Source organism: Conger conger, chromosome 5, assembly GCF_963514075.1.
Source record: "Conger conger chromosome 5, fConCon1.1, whole genome shotgun sequence".
NCBI lineage: Eukaryota > Metazoa > Chordata > Actinopteri > Anguilliformes > Congridae > Conger > Conger conger.
Genome location: NC_083764.1, coordinates 63,470,127 through 63,485,126, shown reverse-complemented (window position 1 = coordinate 63,485,126; position 15,000 = coordinate 63,470,127). Strand labels below are relative to the sequence as shown.

General features: G+C 49.2%; 1 protein-coding gene across 4 annotated transcripts in view; it reads right to left on the bottom strand.

The window, feature by feature from the left end:
* Positions 1-2,758: 2,758 nt before the first annotated feature.
* The window catches only part of ap3d1 (adaptor related protein complex 3 subunit delta 1), a 31,082-nt gene continuing 18,840 nt past the window's right edge, over positions 2,759-15,000 (bottom strand). Inside the window, exons 20-34 of one of the 4 annotated variants that reach the window (XM_061241921.1) lie at positions 14,927-15,000; positions 14,137-14,210; positions 13,746-13,769; positions 10,708-10,864; positions 9,550-9,684; positions 8,939-8,992; positions 8,060-8,158; positions 7,603-7,767; positions 7,133-7,180; positions 6,230-6,419; positions 5,722-5,810; positions 5,500-5,585; positions 3,760-3,881; positions 3,536-3,615; positions 2,759-3,302 (exon numbers count right to left, since the gene is read on the bottom strand). The exon at positions 14,927-15,000 is cut by the window's right edge and continues 123 nt beyond it. In XM_061241921.1, coding sequence (XP_061097905.1) covers positions 3,207-3,302; positions 3,536-3,615; positions 3,760-3,881; positions 5,500-5,585; positions 5,722-5,810; positions 6,230-6,419; positions 7,133-7,180; positions 7,603-7,767; positions 8,060-8,158; positions 8,939-8,992; positions 9,550-9,684; positions 10,708-10,864; positions 13,746-13,769; positions 14,137-14,210; positions 14,927-15,000 — 1,493 coding nt within the window. In that variant the 3' untranslated portion in view covers positions 2,759-3,206. Of the gene's footprint in view, positions 3,303-3,535; positions 3,616-3,759; positions 3,882-5,499; positions 5,586-5,721; positions 5,811-6,229; positions 6,420-7,132; positions 7,181-7,602; positions 7,768-8,059; positions 8,159-8,938; positions 8,993-9,549; positions 9,688-10,707; positions 10,865-13,745; positions 13,770-14,136; positions 14,211-14,926 lie in introns of all 4 variants that reach the window. The other 3 variants (XM_061241919.1, XM_061241923.1, XM_061241922.1) reach the window with 3 other exon arrangements.

The following is a 15,000-nucleotide window of genomic DNA, read 5'->3' as shown; positions in this document are numbered from 1 at the left end:
TTAATTAATGTAATTGGGAGAGTGCAGACAAGCACACGTTCTCCTCTAAAGCTCGCAGTGCCTGCTGCTGCCGCCTATCGCACTGCAGCCCGCACAGGGCTGAGGAGGAGGAGGACTTCATGAGGCCGTGTGTATGCAGGTTTTCATTCCAACCAATTAACGCCGCCTTAATTGATTCCACTAACTCACTCAGCCATATGCATTTAACGGCACAGAATGTAAGCAACGGTTGTTATTCAGACAACACAAATAACACGTCTGACTTTATGTACATTACGTGCAAACCTACTATAGCCCTAATTCAGCAAATAGTGATTATGTAATCAAGATCTGTGGCTGGAATAAAAACCAGCACCAGCATACATACGGCCCTCCATGGCACTGAGTTTAACACCACCGATGGGGAGCCTGCAGGCAGCCAATAGACCAGCAGGGGTCACTGGTGTGCAATGAAATACCCCCACAATCCTTGGATGGCACAAGAGCCAAACGTCACCACTGCAGGTCTACCGACCACAGCTGGCACTGGCTTGCAAACGAGAGAGAGCGAGAGAGAGAGAGAGAGAGAGAGAGAGGGGGGGGAGAGAGAGCGAGAGAGAGAGGGGGGGAGAGAGAGAGAGAGAGAGAGAGAGACTTTCTCCTGTTCCCTGTTCACTCGTCTTTGCGTCGTCTTTGCGTCGGTTTCGGCTTATGAGCGAATGTGAATTAGAGGTCTGATTGGATGCTTGTTGGCTAAACTCGCGAATTACATGTATTTTTAGAAGTCACAATACGAGGCATTTATTTACATTTGAGCAGCTGGGGGGGGGAGGGAGGGAGGGGAGAGGTGGAGAGAGGGGAGAGAGAGGGAGGGAGGGAGTGGAGAGAGGGAGGGGGGGAGGGAGGGAGAGAGAGGGAGAGGGGGGAGTGGAGAGGGGGGAGGGGGGGAGAGAGGGGACACACACACACACACACACACACAAGCACAAACCCTCAAAAAAAAAACCTCAAACAAGATAAGAGATGTCAACAAACCAAGAACGCTGTCTCCCGTATTATAGGAGTTTATTGGTTCACCTTAACACAAAAGACTACAGCAGCTCGGCCCTGCCTATCTGTGAAGGCATACTCTTCTTCTTCTTCCTTAGAGGAATGTCGATAAATGTATATCTTAATCTTTATTCACGTATTCCTTTTAAATCTTTTATAATAATACATCGTACAGCTGAAAAAAACGGGGGGAGAAAAAATTGGAAATTGACCTTCGGCGTCTGACAGACATGGAAGTATATTCTAGTCCAAACCCACAAAGAGAGTCTCTACGATCTACCAGGGAAAAACTGAGGATGAGGCATTTCTGGTAGGTTTTTTTTCTTCAATTGCACTAAGTGGTGCATTCGTTTATATTCGTTATAAAGACCTGGACACCCCTTCCTGTCGCACAAAATGGAATGCTCCATTGGGAAAGAACATCTGGACTGCAAAACATGACATCAATTGGGGGGGGGGGGGTGCAACACATTCGAGGATACACAACATCTGTTTTGTTGGTGATTGTAACAGTTGAAAATATATCACCAAGGACAACACAAGTGCTCAGAAAAACATTCATGTCATAAAAATACTTCTATAAAAAAAAAAATAAGAAAAAAGATTGGGAATGAGTAGTCAGATCGGTGTGTGTGTGTGTGTTTGTACAGATAAGAATCCTGATATGCACACATTCCAATCCACAACTTCCAAAATAAATATTCAGTTTAATTCAATCTCCTCCTGTTAAAACGGAAGCCTGCCCTGGCAGAAATATCCCAGGTGAGTCAGTGTGAACAAGCTCCATTTTAAGAGGCAGAGGTAGAGTGGGCAGGCACTCTGTAGTACTCTGGGACTGACCTCAAAACCATTTAAAAGCACGGTCTAGAAGAATGGGAACGCTGTGGGTTTTGAGTGTAACCGTGTGCTGACAACAGAGTGTGTGTGTGTGTGTGTGAGAGTGGTGTGTGTGTGTGTGTATCTGTGAGCGTATGTGTGTCTACGTGTGGTGTGTATATATGTGTGTGTGTGTGCGTGTGTAGTGTGTGTGTGTGTGTGCGCGTGTGTAGTGTATGTGCGTGTGGTGTATGTGTGTGTGTGTCTACGTGTGGTGTATGTGTCTGTGAAATCTGGAGCCGCACCCAAACACAGCCTCATTTGTAACATGCTTGTGACAGTGAACACAGGTTTGAGGTCTGAGAACAGCCTGACCGCACAGGAGAAACACCATCCCTACGAGACTAACCGCAGTTTCAAACGACTACAGTGAAGGGGTTTAACCGTCTTACTGACCATCGTCATCATCATTATCGTCATCAACGACGAAGACCAGATCACGTACAGCATACACATAAAGTAACACTGTATAATACTAAACAGGAAATGCTTATGACCATTTATGGGGGGGGGGGGGGCGGGGGTCGCCGGTTCAGAGACTACTGTGACCTCACAATGGCCTCCACGGTCCCCCGGACGACCACACTCCACACTCCGCCCACCCCTGCCGATGACCACACGTGCGACTGGAGGACTCATGAGAGCTGTTTACAGTGTCACCCTCACTTATTGCAGGGGTCACCCGCTGAAGTCGGCACCTTGTCAGGAGTGGAAGACGCTCCCGAAGAAATGTGCTAATTGGGGCTCGCTGGTTTGCTACACTGACTGAGCGAGTTTTGCAATGGACCAGGAACGGGAAGACTAAGGGCCAGATGGGGGGGGGGGGGGTTTGGTTTTGGGGGGGGGGGGGGGGGGGAATGAAAGGCAAAGAGTGTGATGCATGTGTGTGTGTGTGTGTGTAGAGGGGGGTTTGAGCACACAACCAGAAAAAGGCACAGACAGGCTTAAGAAATTAAGAAAAAGTGAAAGACAAATTAAACGATAATACAAGAAATAAAAGTGAACAACCCAATCAAAACACTAAACACCAAAAACAGCAACGTAACTCCAGTTGTTTTTTTAGAAGCCAAGGGTTTGAACAACAGCATATGAGGTAGGAGAAATGAGAGATCTGAAACGAAACGGCAGATTTAAGGGCAAAAACACTAAAGTAAACGGTAAAAGCAAAAACAGAACTAGGGAGGAAGGGAGTATACCGGTCTCAGAGTGTGTGTGTGTGTATGTAAGTGTATGTAAGTGTGTGTGTGTGTGTGTGTGTGTGTGAGTGAGAGAGCGTGTTTCTGAGTTTCCCAAGGAAACACTCAACACTGAGAGAAGGTCAGTTTAATCTCATCCAGCACGTTGCCCAAAAGAGAGGACTCATCACACTTTGCCTCGATCGACACAGTCTGCTCCGTCTGAGAGAGAGAGAGGGGGAGAGAGAGAGGGAGAGGTTACCAACGCATTCGAGTAATTACCACAGACACTTACTTAAAGAAATCCGCACACTTGTGATCACAAACATGTGCTTAGAATGTTCTTAAACTGAACATTCTAATGCTGATGTCACAGTCGCCACTGGTCACCGAAGGCAATGTTCCAGAACACTCACTGAAGAATTCTGAACAAACAGGGCGGGGCGGAAACTTACGCTTTTGACCAGCAGGCAGACATGGTGACCCTGGATGGATCTACTGTACATAGACGCACAGGAGTCAATCCTCTCCACAACTGTGGAAGGGAGAGCGAGAGGTAGAACGAGACATGGTGAGAGAGAAATAAAGAGGGATGGTGAGTTAATAAGTAAAAACATTTTCTTTAATAGGTATTAAAAAACTAGCCACCCCCCCCACTCCGCCCTGCCGCGTCCCGTACCGGAGAAGTGGTGGTGGAAGCAGATGCGGGCCAGCAGGTGGGGGAAGGGCATGCTGACCCCCTCCAGCCTCACAGAGCTCCCCTTCAGCTCCCCCGACTCCAGCAGCTTGGCGAAGGCGTCGCTGAGGACCAGAGACCAGCGTTACACTCACACAAACTCAAACACCCGCATCGCTGAGGACCAGAGTTACACTCACACAAACTCAAACACCCGCATCACTGAGGACCAGAGACCAGCGTTACACTCACACAAACTCAAACACCCGCATCGCTGAGGACCAGAGTTACACTCACACAAACTCAAACACCCGCATCACTGAGGACCAGAGACCAGCGTTACACTCACACAAACTCAAACACCCGCATCACTGAGGACCAGAGACCAGCGTTACACTCACACAAACTCAAACACCCGCATCGCTGAGGACCAGAGTTACACTCACACAAACTCAAACACCCGCATCACTGAGGACCAGAGACCAGCGTTACACTCACACAAACTCAAACACCCGCATCACTGAGGACCAGAGACCAGCGTTACACTCACACAAACTCAAACACCCGCATCACTGAGGACCAGAGACCAGCGTTACACTCACACAAACTCAAACACCCGCATCGCTGAGGACCAGAGTTACACTCACACAAACTCAAACACCCGCATCACTGAGGACCAGAGACCAGCGTTACACTCACACAAACTCAAACACCCGCATCACTGAGGACCAGAGACCAGCGTTACACTCACACAAACTCAAACACCCGCATCACTGAGGACCAGAGACCAGCGTTACACTCACACAAACTCAAACACCCGCATCACTGAGGACCAGAGACCAGCGTTACACTCACACAAACTCAAACAACCGCATCACTGAGGACCAGAGACCAGCGTTACACTCACATCACTGAGGACCAGAGACCAGCGTTACACTCACACAAACTCAAACACCCGCATCACTGAGGACCAGAGACCAGCGTTACACTCACACAAACTCAAACAACCGCATCACTGAGGACCAGAGACCAGCGTTACACTCACATCACTGAGGACCAGAGACCAGCGTTACATTAAGAGGAGAAGGACATGTGCGTGTGTGTGTGTGAGTGAGTGTGTGTGTGAGTGAGAGAGAGTGTGTGTGTGTGTGTGTGTGTGAGTGAGTGTGTGTGTGAGTGAGAGAGAGTGTGTGTGAGGGAGTATGTGTGAGTGTGTGTGTGAGTGTGTGTGTGTGTGTGAGTGAGAGAGAGTGTGTGTGAGGGAGTGTGTGTGTGTGTGTGTGTGTGTGTATGTGTGTGGGTGTGTGTATGTGTGTGTGGGTGTGTGTATGTGTGTGTATTTGTATATGTGTGTGTGTGGTGTGTGGGTGTGGGTGTGTGTGTGTGTGTGTGTGCGTGCGTGCGTGCGTGTGTGGGTGTTGTGTGTGTGTGTGTGTGTGTGTGTGAGTGTGTGTGTGAGTGAGAGAGAGTGTGTGTGAGGGAGTGTGTGTGTGTGTGTGTGTGTGGGTGTTGTGTGTGTGTGTGTGTGTGTGTGTGGGTGTTGTGTGTGTGTGTGTGTATGTGTGTGTGTGTGTGTGTGTGTGTGTGAGTGTGTGTGTGTGTGTGGGTGTTGTGTGTGTGTGTGTGTGTGTGTGTGTGCGTGTGTGTGTGTGTGTGTGAGTGTGTGTATGAGTGAGAGAGAGAGTGTGTGTGTGTGTGTGTGTGTGTGTGTGTGTGTGTGTGAGGGAGTGTGTATATGCTCACCTGTAGCAGGGCGTGGTGATCAGGTATGACGAACAGGTGAAGTGCAGCTTGAAGTCCAGCTTCTCGTGGGTGGAGCTCTCCTCAGACTGGGGGGAGGGGAGAAACTCTTTAAAGCGTTTCCGTTTAAAAACACATCACTGCAGCATCTGAGACCTGTTTTAATCTACATGGGTCTATCTGAATATAGATACACACACATACACTCTCGATGTTATTCCTCACCTTGACGATGAAGGCCAGCGTTCCCTTCAGCTTCTGGGGCATGATGATGCTCTGCACGGAGAAGACGAACCGAGCCTCGTTCGAGACCCCTGCGGGAACGGGAGGGCAGCCCCGTTAGCACGCCGTTAGCACGGCGTTAGCACGCCGTTAGCGCATGAGCAAGAGAGTGGTCACTGTGTGGCATAGCTCGCCAGGGCATGTAGCGCAGGCAGAAACACTGTGGGTTGTCGACACCAGGATACGGTGCAAGATCTAGCTTTTAGGTAAACCAAGCAGTAGGTACACTTTAGTGGAAGGAAAAGGCGATCATTGCTGGGCTGAACGGCCCATAATGTTCTTGTCATTATGTTTTATGCTATGTTATGTTACGCTATGCTATGTTATGCCATGTTATGCTATGCAATGCTATGTTATATTATGTTGTACTATGTCATGCTGTGCTATACTGTGCTTTGTTATGTTATGCTAGGCTATGCTATGTAACAGTTCAGGATAAAATGTGTCGCACCTGGGGGCAGCTGGAAGGGCACGGTGAGGGCGTCGTGTGGCCCCGCCCCCTCCGGCCGCTGCAGCTTGGTGTTCAGCGAGTCGAGCACGTTGAACTCCATGGACTTCAGGAAGCTGTCGCACTTGTTCTCAAAGATGACCGACACCACCACCTGGCTGCCGTCCTGCAGGTTCCCCTGGATGTCGCACATCTGCGGGCGAGGAGGGGGACGTCAGCTCACGCCACGACAACAGAACACACGGGGGGCCAATCAGAACAACGAAGACTGAGCCCCCCCCAACCAATCGCACGCCGGTTACGACAGAAAAAGCACCAATCCGGCCTCACTTCACACCAAACTTCGCTTGTAGACAGACGAGCCTGAAAACCCGGGAATCCCTTTTTGATTGGTCCAGACAGCCCATGTGACATGCCTGGTCCAGTCAAAAAACAAGGAGGCCCAGGTGTTGTTGTGAAAGAAAGAAAAAAAAGTCAATCCAAAACAAAAACGTCAACACTGGCGATATATATCACACATATTCACACACAGAAAAGGACATTTTTGCGCTCTGGATAGAAGGGGGAAAAACCAGGAGACCAAATTCGCCAAATTGTTGGGTAAGACGCCATGCTAAGACACACAGTCCTCCGCCCCCGCCCTCCACACTTACCTCATCAGCGTCCTCCATCGTCTTAACGGCGGGGAACGCGCGGGGATGAGGGTCACAACGATAACAGGTGAGGGGATATCGAAAAAACCCCCAAAAAAAACAAGCACCCACAGACCCAACCGAACAGGCCCCACCGGACTCACTCTCCCATTGGTGGCTTTTAATCGGACAGAGGAAACGGCCCGACCCAAGCATCCAATCCCACAGCTCCCCGTTTCTCCCTCCAAACCCCAAACCCCGCCCTCACACTCACCATCTTGATGTAGGAGTTCTCTGCCAGCAGGCTGTAGTTGGACATGGGCTGAAACATGAAAACCACAGAATGAGAACGTCAGACAAGCACAATACTACACATACAGGAGAACCGCGGCAGTAACAGAAACAGTTCCATCTACCTTTTATAAAACAGGCGAGCAGATCAAAATATTTGAGCAAGCACACTCAAAGCAAACATTTCGCACTCAGCCCTTGTCAGTGAAATGGGGCATTTCTATTGATATGCATGAGGTATTTTTTACCATTTTTTTTTGAGTCACTAAAATTTAATTGAAAGATGAGCCTTCTTTCAAGTCAAAGATGAACTTGAAATCAAGTTAAAAACACAGGCACACACTCACTCGTTCACTCACATACACACCTGCACACACACACTCACACTCACAAACACGCACACGCACACTCACAAACACGCACACGCACACACACACACACACACACACACACCGGCAGCGGTTCCTCTTCCTCCACTGTGCCGTTCTGTACAGACTCGTCTCCACCCTCGTCGCCATGGTGACGATGGTGATGATGATGATGGTGCTTCTTCTTCTTTTTCTTATCCTTCTCCTCCTTCTCCTTCTTCTGTTTCTTCTTCTTGTGCTTGGAGGACTTCTGTGACGGCAGGAACAGTGGGTTTCCATTCCATTTTAATGCATCCCAGTGTATTTTACACCTGTTTCAGTGCATTTGAACATGTTCCTGTGTGTTTTATACTGCGTTCCACTGCAATCTAATGTGTGACTGTTTTGCACTGTATTCCAGGGTAGTCTAATGTGTGACTGTGTTTTGCACTGTGTTCCAGGGTAGTCTAATGTGTGACAATGTGTCTAGCACTGTATTCCAGTGCTGTCTAATGTGTTTAGCACTGCATTCCAGTGCAGTCTAACGTGCTGCAGTGACTCACGGTCTCCTCCGGTTCTGTGTCTTTAGACTCCTCCTCCGGTTCAGACGCTGGGGCGGCCGCGGGGGCGGAGTCTGGGGCTGCTGCTGCTGGCTCCGCCTCCTGAAAAAAGCATCACTGTTAGCAACCGTGAGGGAACCAAGTGCACTCAGTCAGTCAGTCGCTCAGTCAGTCAGTCGCTCAGTCAGTCAGTCGCTCAGTCAGTCAGTCAGTCAGTCAGTCGCTCAGTCAGTCAGTCGCTCAGTCAGTCAGTCAGTCAGTCAGTCAGTCGCTCAGTCAGTCAGTCGCTCAGTCAGTCAGTCGCTCAGTCAGTCAGTCAGTCAGTCAGTCAGTCGCTCAGTCAGTCAGTCGCTCAGTCAGTCAGTCGCTCAGTCAGTCAGTCGCTCAGTCAGTCAGTCGCTCAGTCAGTCAGTCAGTCGCTCAGTCAGTCAGTCGCTCAGTCAGTCAGTCGCTCAGTCAGTCAGTCAGTCAGTCGCTCAGTCAGTCAGTCGCTCAGTCAGTCAGTCAGTCACTCGCTCTCAGTCACTCACTCACAGTCAAGTCAATTCAGCTTCACAAAACATTCAAGATATTCTACTTCAAAAAAGTCATGAAGGAGTTTTTTATTTATTTATTTATTTTTAAAAGCTATTTTTCACTTCACTGCTTGCGCAGGTAGTGTCTGGCACAACATCTGTTCCGAGAGCTAAGTTTACACGGCAAACGCGGTGAAAAAAGTAATGAATAAATAAAAAATAATAATAATTAACAAATCATAAATGTGAAAGCCTGGGGCCCAGATGGCGCTTTAAATGACTGGCAGGCGAGGAAAAAGAGGGAGAGGGCGGATGGAGTGATGAGGGAAGGAGGAGAGGGAGAGGGAGGGGGAGTGGAGGACTGGACCTGGGTCTCGGGGGGGGCGGCTGCACTGGAGAGCCAGAAGTCCACATCGGAGGTCTAAAGGCAGGGAGAGAGGGATGAGCACACGACACCATCACTCCTTCTCTCTCTCTCTCACTTCCTCATCCTGTCTTTCCGACTTCCACCTTTACGTCAGTCCGGCTTCTCTCTTTCCAGCCTCATTTTTCCTTATTTAACCTTCCCTCCCTGTTAAGGTTTAAGTAGATTTTTTCAATTAAACGGTCGTCTGAACACCGGTAAAACCGGTATCCGGTACGGCATTTACTGGCGCCCGTGGCAGTTATGAATGATCCCACATCGTAAATTAGGTTTAGCTACAGCTTAATTGACAAACTACACTTTTAACTTGTTGGAAGAACCTACGCACTCGCAAGTCGCTTTGGATTAAAAGTGTCTGCTAAATGACAAAACCATAAAATGTAAATGTAGTCAAGCGAATTGTTTTAATGGTATGTTGACTCATGTATTTTAAGATCTTATGAGAATAAAGAAATAAAGAAATAAAGAAATAAATATTGTGAGCCAAATAAGGAACGTTCAGGGTAATTCAAACGGACCAATGAGATGTCAGTTCCGTGGCTGTGACCTCATACCTCTGCAGGCGTGGTAGGGGGCAGGGCTTCCACCTCAATGAGCTCCTCCGATTGGCCAGGCCCTGTGGGTGTGGCCTCCTCCGGCTCCTCCTCCCTCTCCTGTTTGTGCTTCTTCCGCCTCTTCTCCTCTTTGCTCTTCTGGAACACAGACGGGACACGCCTCAATCTCCCCGCCCCCCGTTCGTTTCCCCAAATTCCCCCGGCCTCGTTAACCCCAGGGGGAACAGCCTGGTCCCCTCACTCGCGTTAAGGAGGAACGACATGAGAAGAGCCACAAACAAGACCTGCCTACCACGGTCAGAACAGCAGAATCCCTCCCCCTATTTCGACGCAGACTCAAAACCCACCTTTTCAAACTCTACCTTAGTCCTCCCTCCTGATTTCCCCTGCCCCTCCTTTCTGATATCCCTATCCTTGTCTAACCCCCCCCGCCTCCCCCAAAAAAAAAAAAAAAAAAAAAAAATGCACTTCTGATGACAACTATGTTTAGAACAGCATTTCCTGTGTATTTTGCTAGTTTCTGGATGTGATGCTCTGACTTGTGGTAGAACCTATGCACTTGTAAGTCGCTTTGGATTAAAAGCGTCTGCCAAATGACTAAAATGTAAAATGTAAACAAGAGGAAGCACTGAAGCACGAGGGAGCGGACTGAGTGTCCTCCACCTGAAAACGGCGTCCACGCTTACGCACCTCATTCCACCACAAACTACCGGGGCGCAGTAATGCACGCACCTGTATGCCCCGTGACACAAAAATAAAAACCAATCACCAATATGTGCATTTTCAAATTCACAATAAAAGCAACTGGACGGGTGGGGTTTGAGTGGAGGGGGAAGGGCGGCTGTCACTGAGTGCAAACGGGGGGTAAGGGAGTTCATTTTACGCTGATGTGTTCATTTCACCACCATGCGTTACGTTCTGTCCTACTGTGTGTATTGTAAAGCACTCGGAATTGTATATACGTACACACTCATGGACAGTACTGTATTGTAACCCCATGATAGTGATTTTGTTATGCTGCTATTTGACCCTGTCTTGGCCAGGTCTCATTTGTAAAAAAAAAAAGGTTTTAATCTCAATGTGATTTCCACATTGTCTAAAGGTCAGTGACCCTGGCCGCAGAGGAGACGATGGAGGGATGCACTCGACCTCTCTCACCTTCCTCTCTTTCTTCTCCTTCTCCCGCTTGACTTTCTTGCCCTTCTTCTTGGGCTCCTCGAGGACGGGCTCCCCCTCTCCTTCGTCCGCGGGGCTTTTCGGGGAGCTGGCGGGCCGGTGGGTCCTGACGGGCAGCCTCTCCGCGTCAGCCAGGGGCCTGCGGGGGGGGGGGGGGGGGGGGGGCAAGGGAGGGGCCACAGGTCACGTGACGTACTGCGCCTTCAACCTTCCAGTGGGCTGGTTCACATACCCTCAGCCCAGCATGCCCATGGTGGTGATGATGTCACAATCGCTACCGGCAATTCAAAGCAATGGAGTTCTAGAACACGGATTAAGAATTTTGAAGGGAAAAAAAAAAACTAACAAAAAAAAAAAAAAACATTCCAAAATAACCACGGCAGCGTCCGAACCGCATACTCGCGTACTACCGGTACTACTCATACCACATACTACTAAATTCAGGCCGAATCGAAACGTGGTATGCGTAGTATGCGATTTCGGACGCAATGCCCGACACTCCTCAAATCACAAATAAATATATCATTAGAATGTTCTCTACTAAACATTCTAATGCTGAGGTAACGGTCGCAACTGGCGATTGAAGGTTAATGGGAGTTCTAGAACGCTAAGGAGGAAAAAAAAAGAAATAAAAACATTCCAGAAAACCTACTCAAAGGTTAAAAGGTTAACCCATGCCAGACTGGAGCAGGAGGTCAAACTAAGGACTCAAACGCATGCCCTGTACCTCAGGGCCTGTGATTGGGGGGGGGGGGGGGGGGGGGGATGGGCGATCATGCATAAGAATGCGGATTAAAGCCCCGCCCACTTTTCCGAAATGAAAATCCTCTGAGTGGTTCCGCTGCAGTTCTGCCCTGAAGGCCTCAGGACATTCAAAAGAGAAAATACCCACAACAGCACCAGCCCCCTTCAGCGCCCACCAATTCATTCAATCAAATCTGTCATCTGAAAATACGGCACCACCGTTTCTGTGGTGTATTAGCAGGAACGAATTTCGATTAGCCAACGAGTTTGCTTGCATTATGGAACGGACGCTTTTTACAAGTACATAAAGGTTTCATAAATCACGCGATGACAAATGTAGCATGAACCCAGCGCTCTGCGAAGGTTTCCCAGGGTCAGAGACCAGTGAATGTTCCTCCTCAAGCACAACATGTGACGCGCTGTACTCGGTGAACCCCCCCGGGACCTACCCGGTTGCCATGGCGCCGTGCCCGCAGCCACGGCAACAGCTGCCATCAGCGATCACCGCCACATTCTCAGAGTCAGGCAGCGTGCCCCGTACCACCACAACTGCCTCACCGGAGACCCCCCCCCCGTACCACCACAACCGCCTCACCACAGACCCTGCCAAGGGCTCCTATCGGCCATGTCCATTCCCCACCCCAATTTGTAACGGCCAACTTACGAAGTTTGTAGAAGCGTGGTTACATACGAGGGGCGGCCTGTAGCGTAGTGGTTAAGGTGCATGACTGGGACTCCGGGCAGGGTAACATGTAACGTAACATAATGTAATGTAATGTAATGTGACATAATGTAATGTAATGTAATGTAATGTAACATAATGTAATGTAATGTAATGTAACATAATGTAATGTAATGTAACATAATGTAATGTAATGTAACATAATGTAATGTAATGTGACGTAATGTAATGTAATGTAATGTGACGTAATGTAATGTAATGTAACAATGTAATGTAATGTAATGTAACATAATGTAATGTAATGTGACGTAATGTAATGTAATGTAACAATGTAATGTAATGTAATGTAACATAATGTAATGTAATGTGACGTAATGTAATGTAACAATGTAATGTAATGTAACATAATGTAATGTAATGTAATGTGACGCAATGTAATGTAATGTAACAATGTAATGTAATGTAATGTAACATAATGTAATGTGACGTAATGTAATGTAATGTAACAATGTAATGTAATGTAATGTAACATAATGTAATGTAATGTAATGTGACGTAATGTAATGTAATGTAATGTAACAATGTAATGAAATGTAATGTAACATAATGTAATGTAATATAATGTGACGTAATGTACTGTAATGCACCCCCTGGCGTAATGAACGCTGCCGTCCCTGCTGACTCAGTTCCATGTATCCCTGTGACACGCCTGTGTGACACGCTAAAAACACTTCAGCAGTGCTCTGGAGCTGACGGTCCTGGGGGAACAGGGCGGGGGGGGGGGGGGGGGTGCTGAGGGTTCAGGGGGGGTGCTGAGGGATCAGGGGGGGTGCTGAGGGATCAGGGGGGGTGCTGAGGGATCAGGGGGGGTGCTGAGGGTTCAGGGGGGGTGCTGAGGGATCAGGGGGGGTGCTGAGGGTTCAGGGGGGGTGCTGAGGGATCAGGGGGGGTGCTGAGGGTTCAGGGGGGGTGCTGAGGGTTCAGGGTGTAATTGAGAGAGGCGGGTGGTGTTGGGGGTATTTTTTGATGTTATCACATTTGAATGTCGGGTACTGGCACAGACCCCATGCTGCTGCTGCTGCCCCCCCCCCCCCAAAAAGGAAATAAATGCAAAAAATCTAAAGAAAGAGAGTAAGGGGGAAAGGGGTAGAGAGAGAGAGAGAGAGAGAGAGAGAGAAACAGGAGGAGGAGAGAGAGAGAGAGAAAATTAAAGTAACTGACAGAGTGAGAGAAAGAGCAAGAAAAGTGAGAAACTGAGAAGAGGAGTGAGAAAGAGAGGGACAGAAACAGAGCAACAGAGAGAGAGAGAGAGAGCCTGAGTGAAAGTGTGAGACAGAAACAGAACAAGGAGGACAGGAAGGGGGCGAGGGAACGACAGAAGGAGGAGAGAGAGAGAAACAGGAGGAGAGAGAGAGAAACAGGAGGAGGAGAGAGAGAGAGAAACAGGAGGAGGAGAGAGAGAGAGAAACAGGAGGAGGAGGAGAGAGAAACAGGAGGAGGAGAGAGAGAGAGAAACAGGAGGAGGAGTATCTGGAGCTGCAGCAGTGATGCAGGTGCCTGGGGGGGGTGGGGGGGGCCCCCCCTCGATACTCACCTGTGCTTCCCTCCCGAGACCAGGCTGCCCGGGACAGAGAGGGGCGTGTGAGAGAGAGAGCAGGGCCCGGCCCTTTCAACAGCCATCGTGCACGTACACACACCGTAATACACCCATAACACACCACCGCACCGCACACACACCGTAATACACCCATAACACCCCTCTGCACCGCACACGTACACCGTAACACAACCATAACACCCCTCCGCACCGCACACACACACCGTAATACACCCATAACACACCACCGCACCATCCACATACACTGTAATACACCCATAACCCAAACCCATACTCAACACACATCACTCCTTCATTCACAGTCATAGTCACATATAGCGCACCTCTCACACTGAACAGACAGGACAGCGGCAGGGGTGGACCTCACCTGTCCAGGTCGATGTCCAGGGCTCTGTAGGGGTCGTTGGGGTCCTTGTCTTCATCGTCGCTAGGTAAGGCATTCTGAGAGAGAGGGAGGGAGAAAGGCAGGGGGAGAGAATGGTTAGGCACTCGACAGCAACTTCTTTGACAAACAAAACAGTTGTCAAAGCCTCCCTCTTCCTGCCCCCAAAACCATTGTCTTTATCATCGCTAGGTAAGGCATTCTGAGAGAGATGGAGGGAGGAAGAGAAAGAGAGAAAGAAAGCGAGAGAAAGGGAGAGATAGTGAGAGATTACGCACTCATCAGTAACTCATGACATTTCAAATCCTTCCTCCTGCCCCCCCCCCCCCCTCAACTGTCAGGGTGATGTCACTGCTGATGTCACAATGGCTCTCCTGGCAACAGCAGCTCCTTCTGCTGCAAGTTTCCATAACTACGCCCCCCCCCCCCCCCCCCCCACTCTGCCACCCGCCGTGTCCATAACCACCATGTACTCTGCCTCCAGTCTAAGAGGAGAAATGGCGTACAAATCCACACAACAATAGAAGCTGATTGAACCAGAATAAAGTAAATAAAGCGCTAGAACTGTAGCAACAGTTGGGCTGTGGAATGCCTTGGAACTGTGGGTGTAAAAATGCATCAATGGATCGTAATGTATCGATCACACAGCGGCAATTCAACTGCATTGATTACAATTGATTACATGACATTACATTCGTTGCGAGGTCAGAGATGTAAGCCGCTGCATGGTGCCGTTAGCGCTGTATCGCTCTCTCTGGCGCCCCCCGGTGGCTACCTCGGGCATCTCCTCGGTGACGATGTCCACCATGTGGGCGGGGGTGATGTCCTCCTCACTCTCCGGGCCCGAAT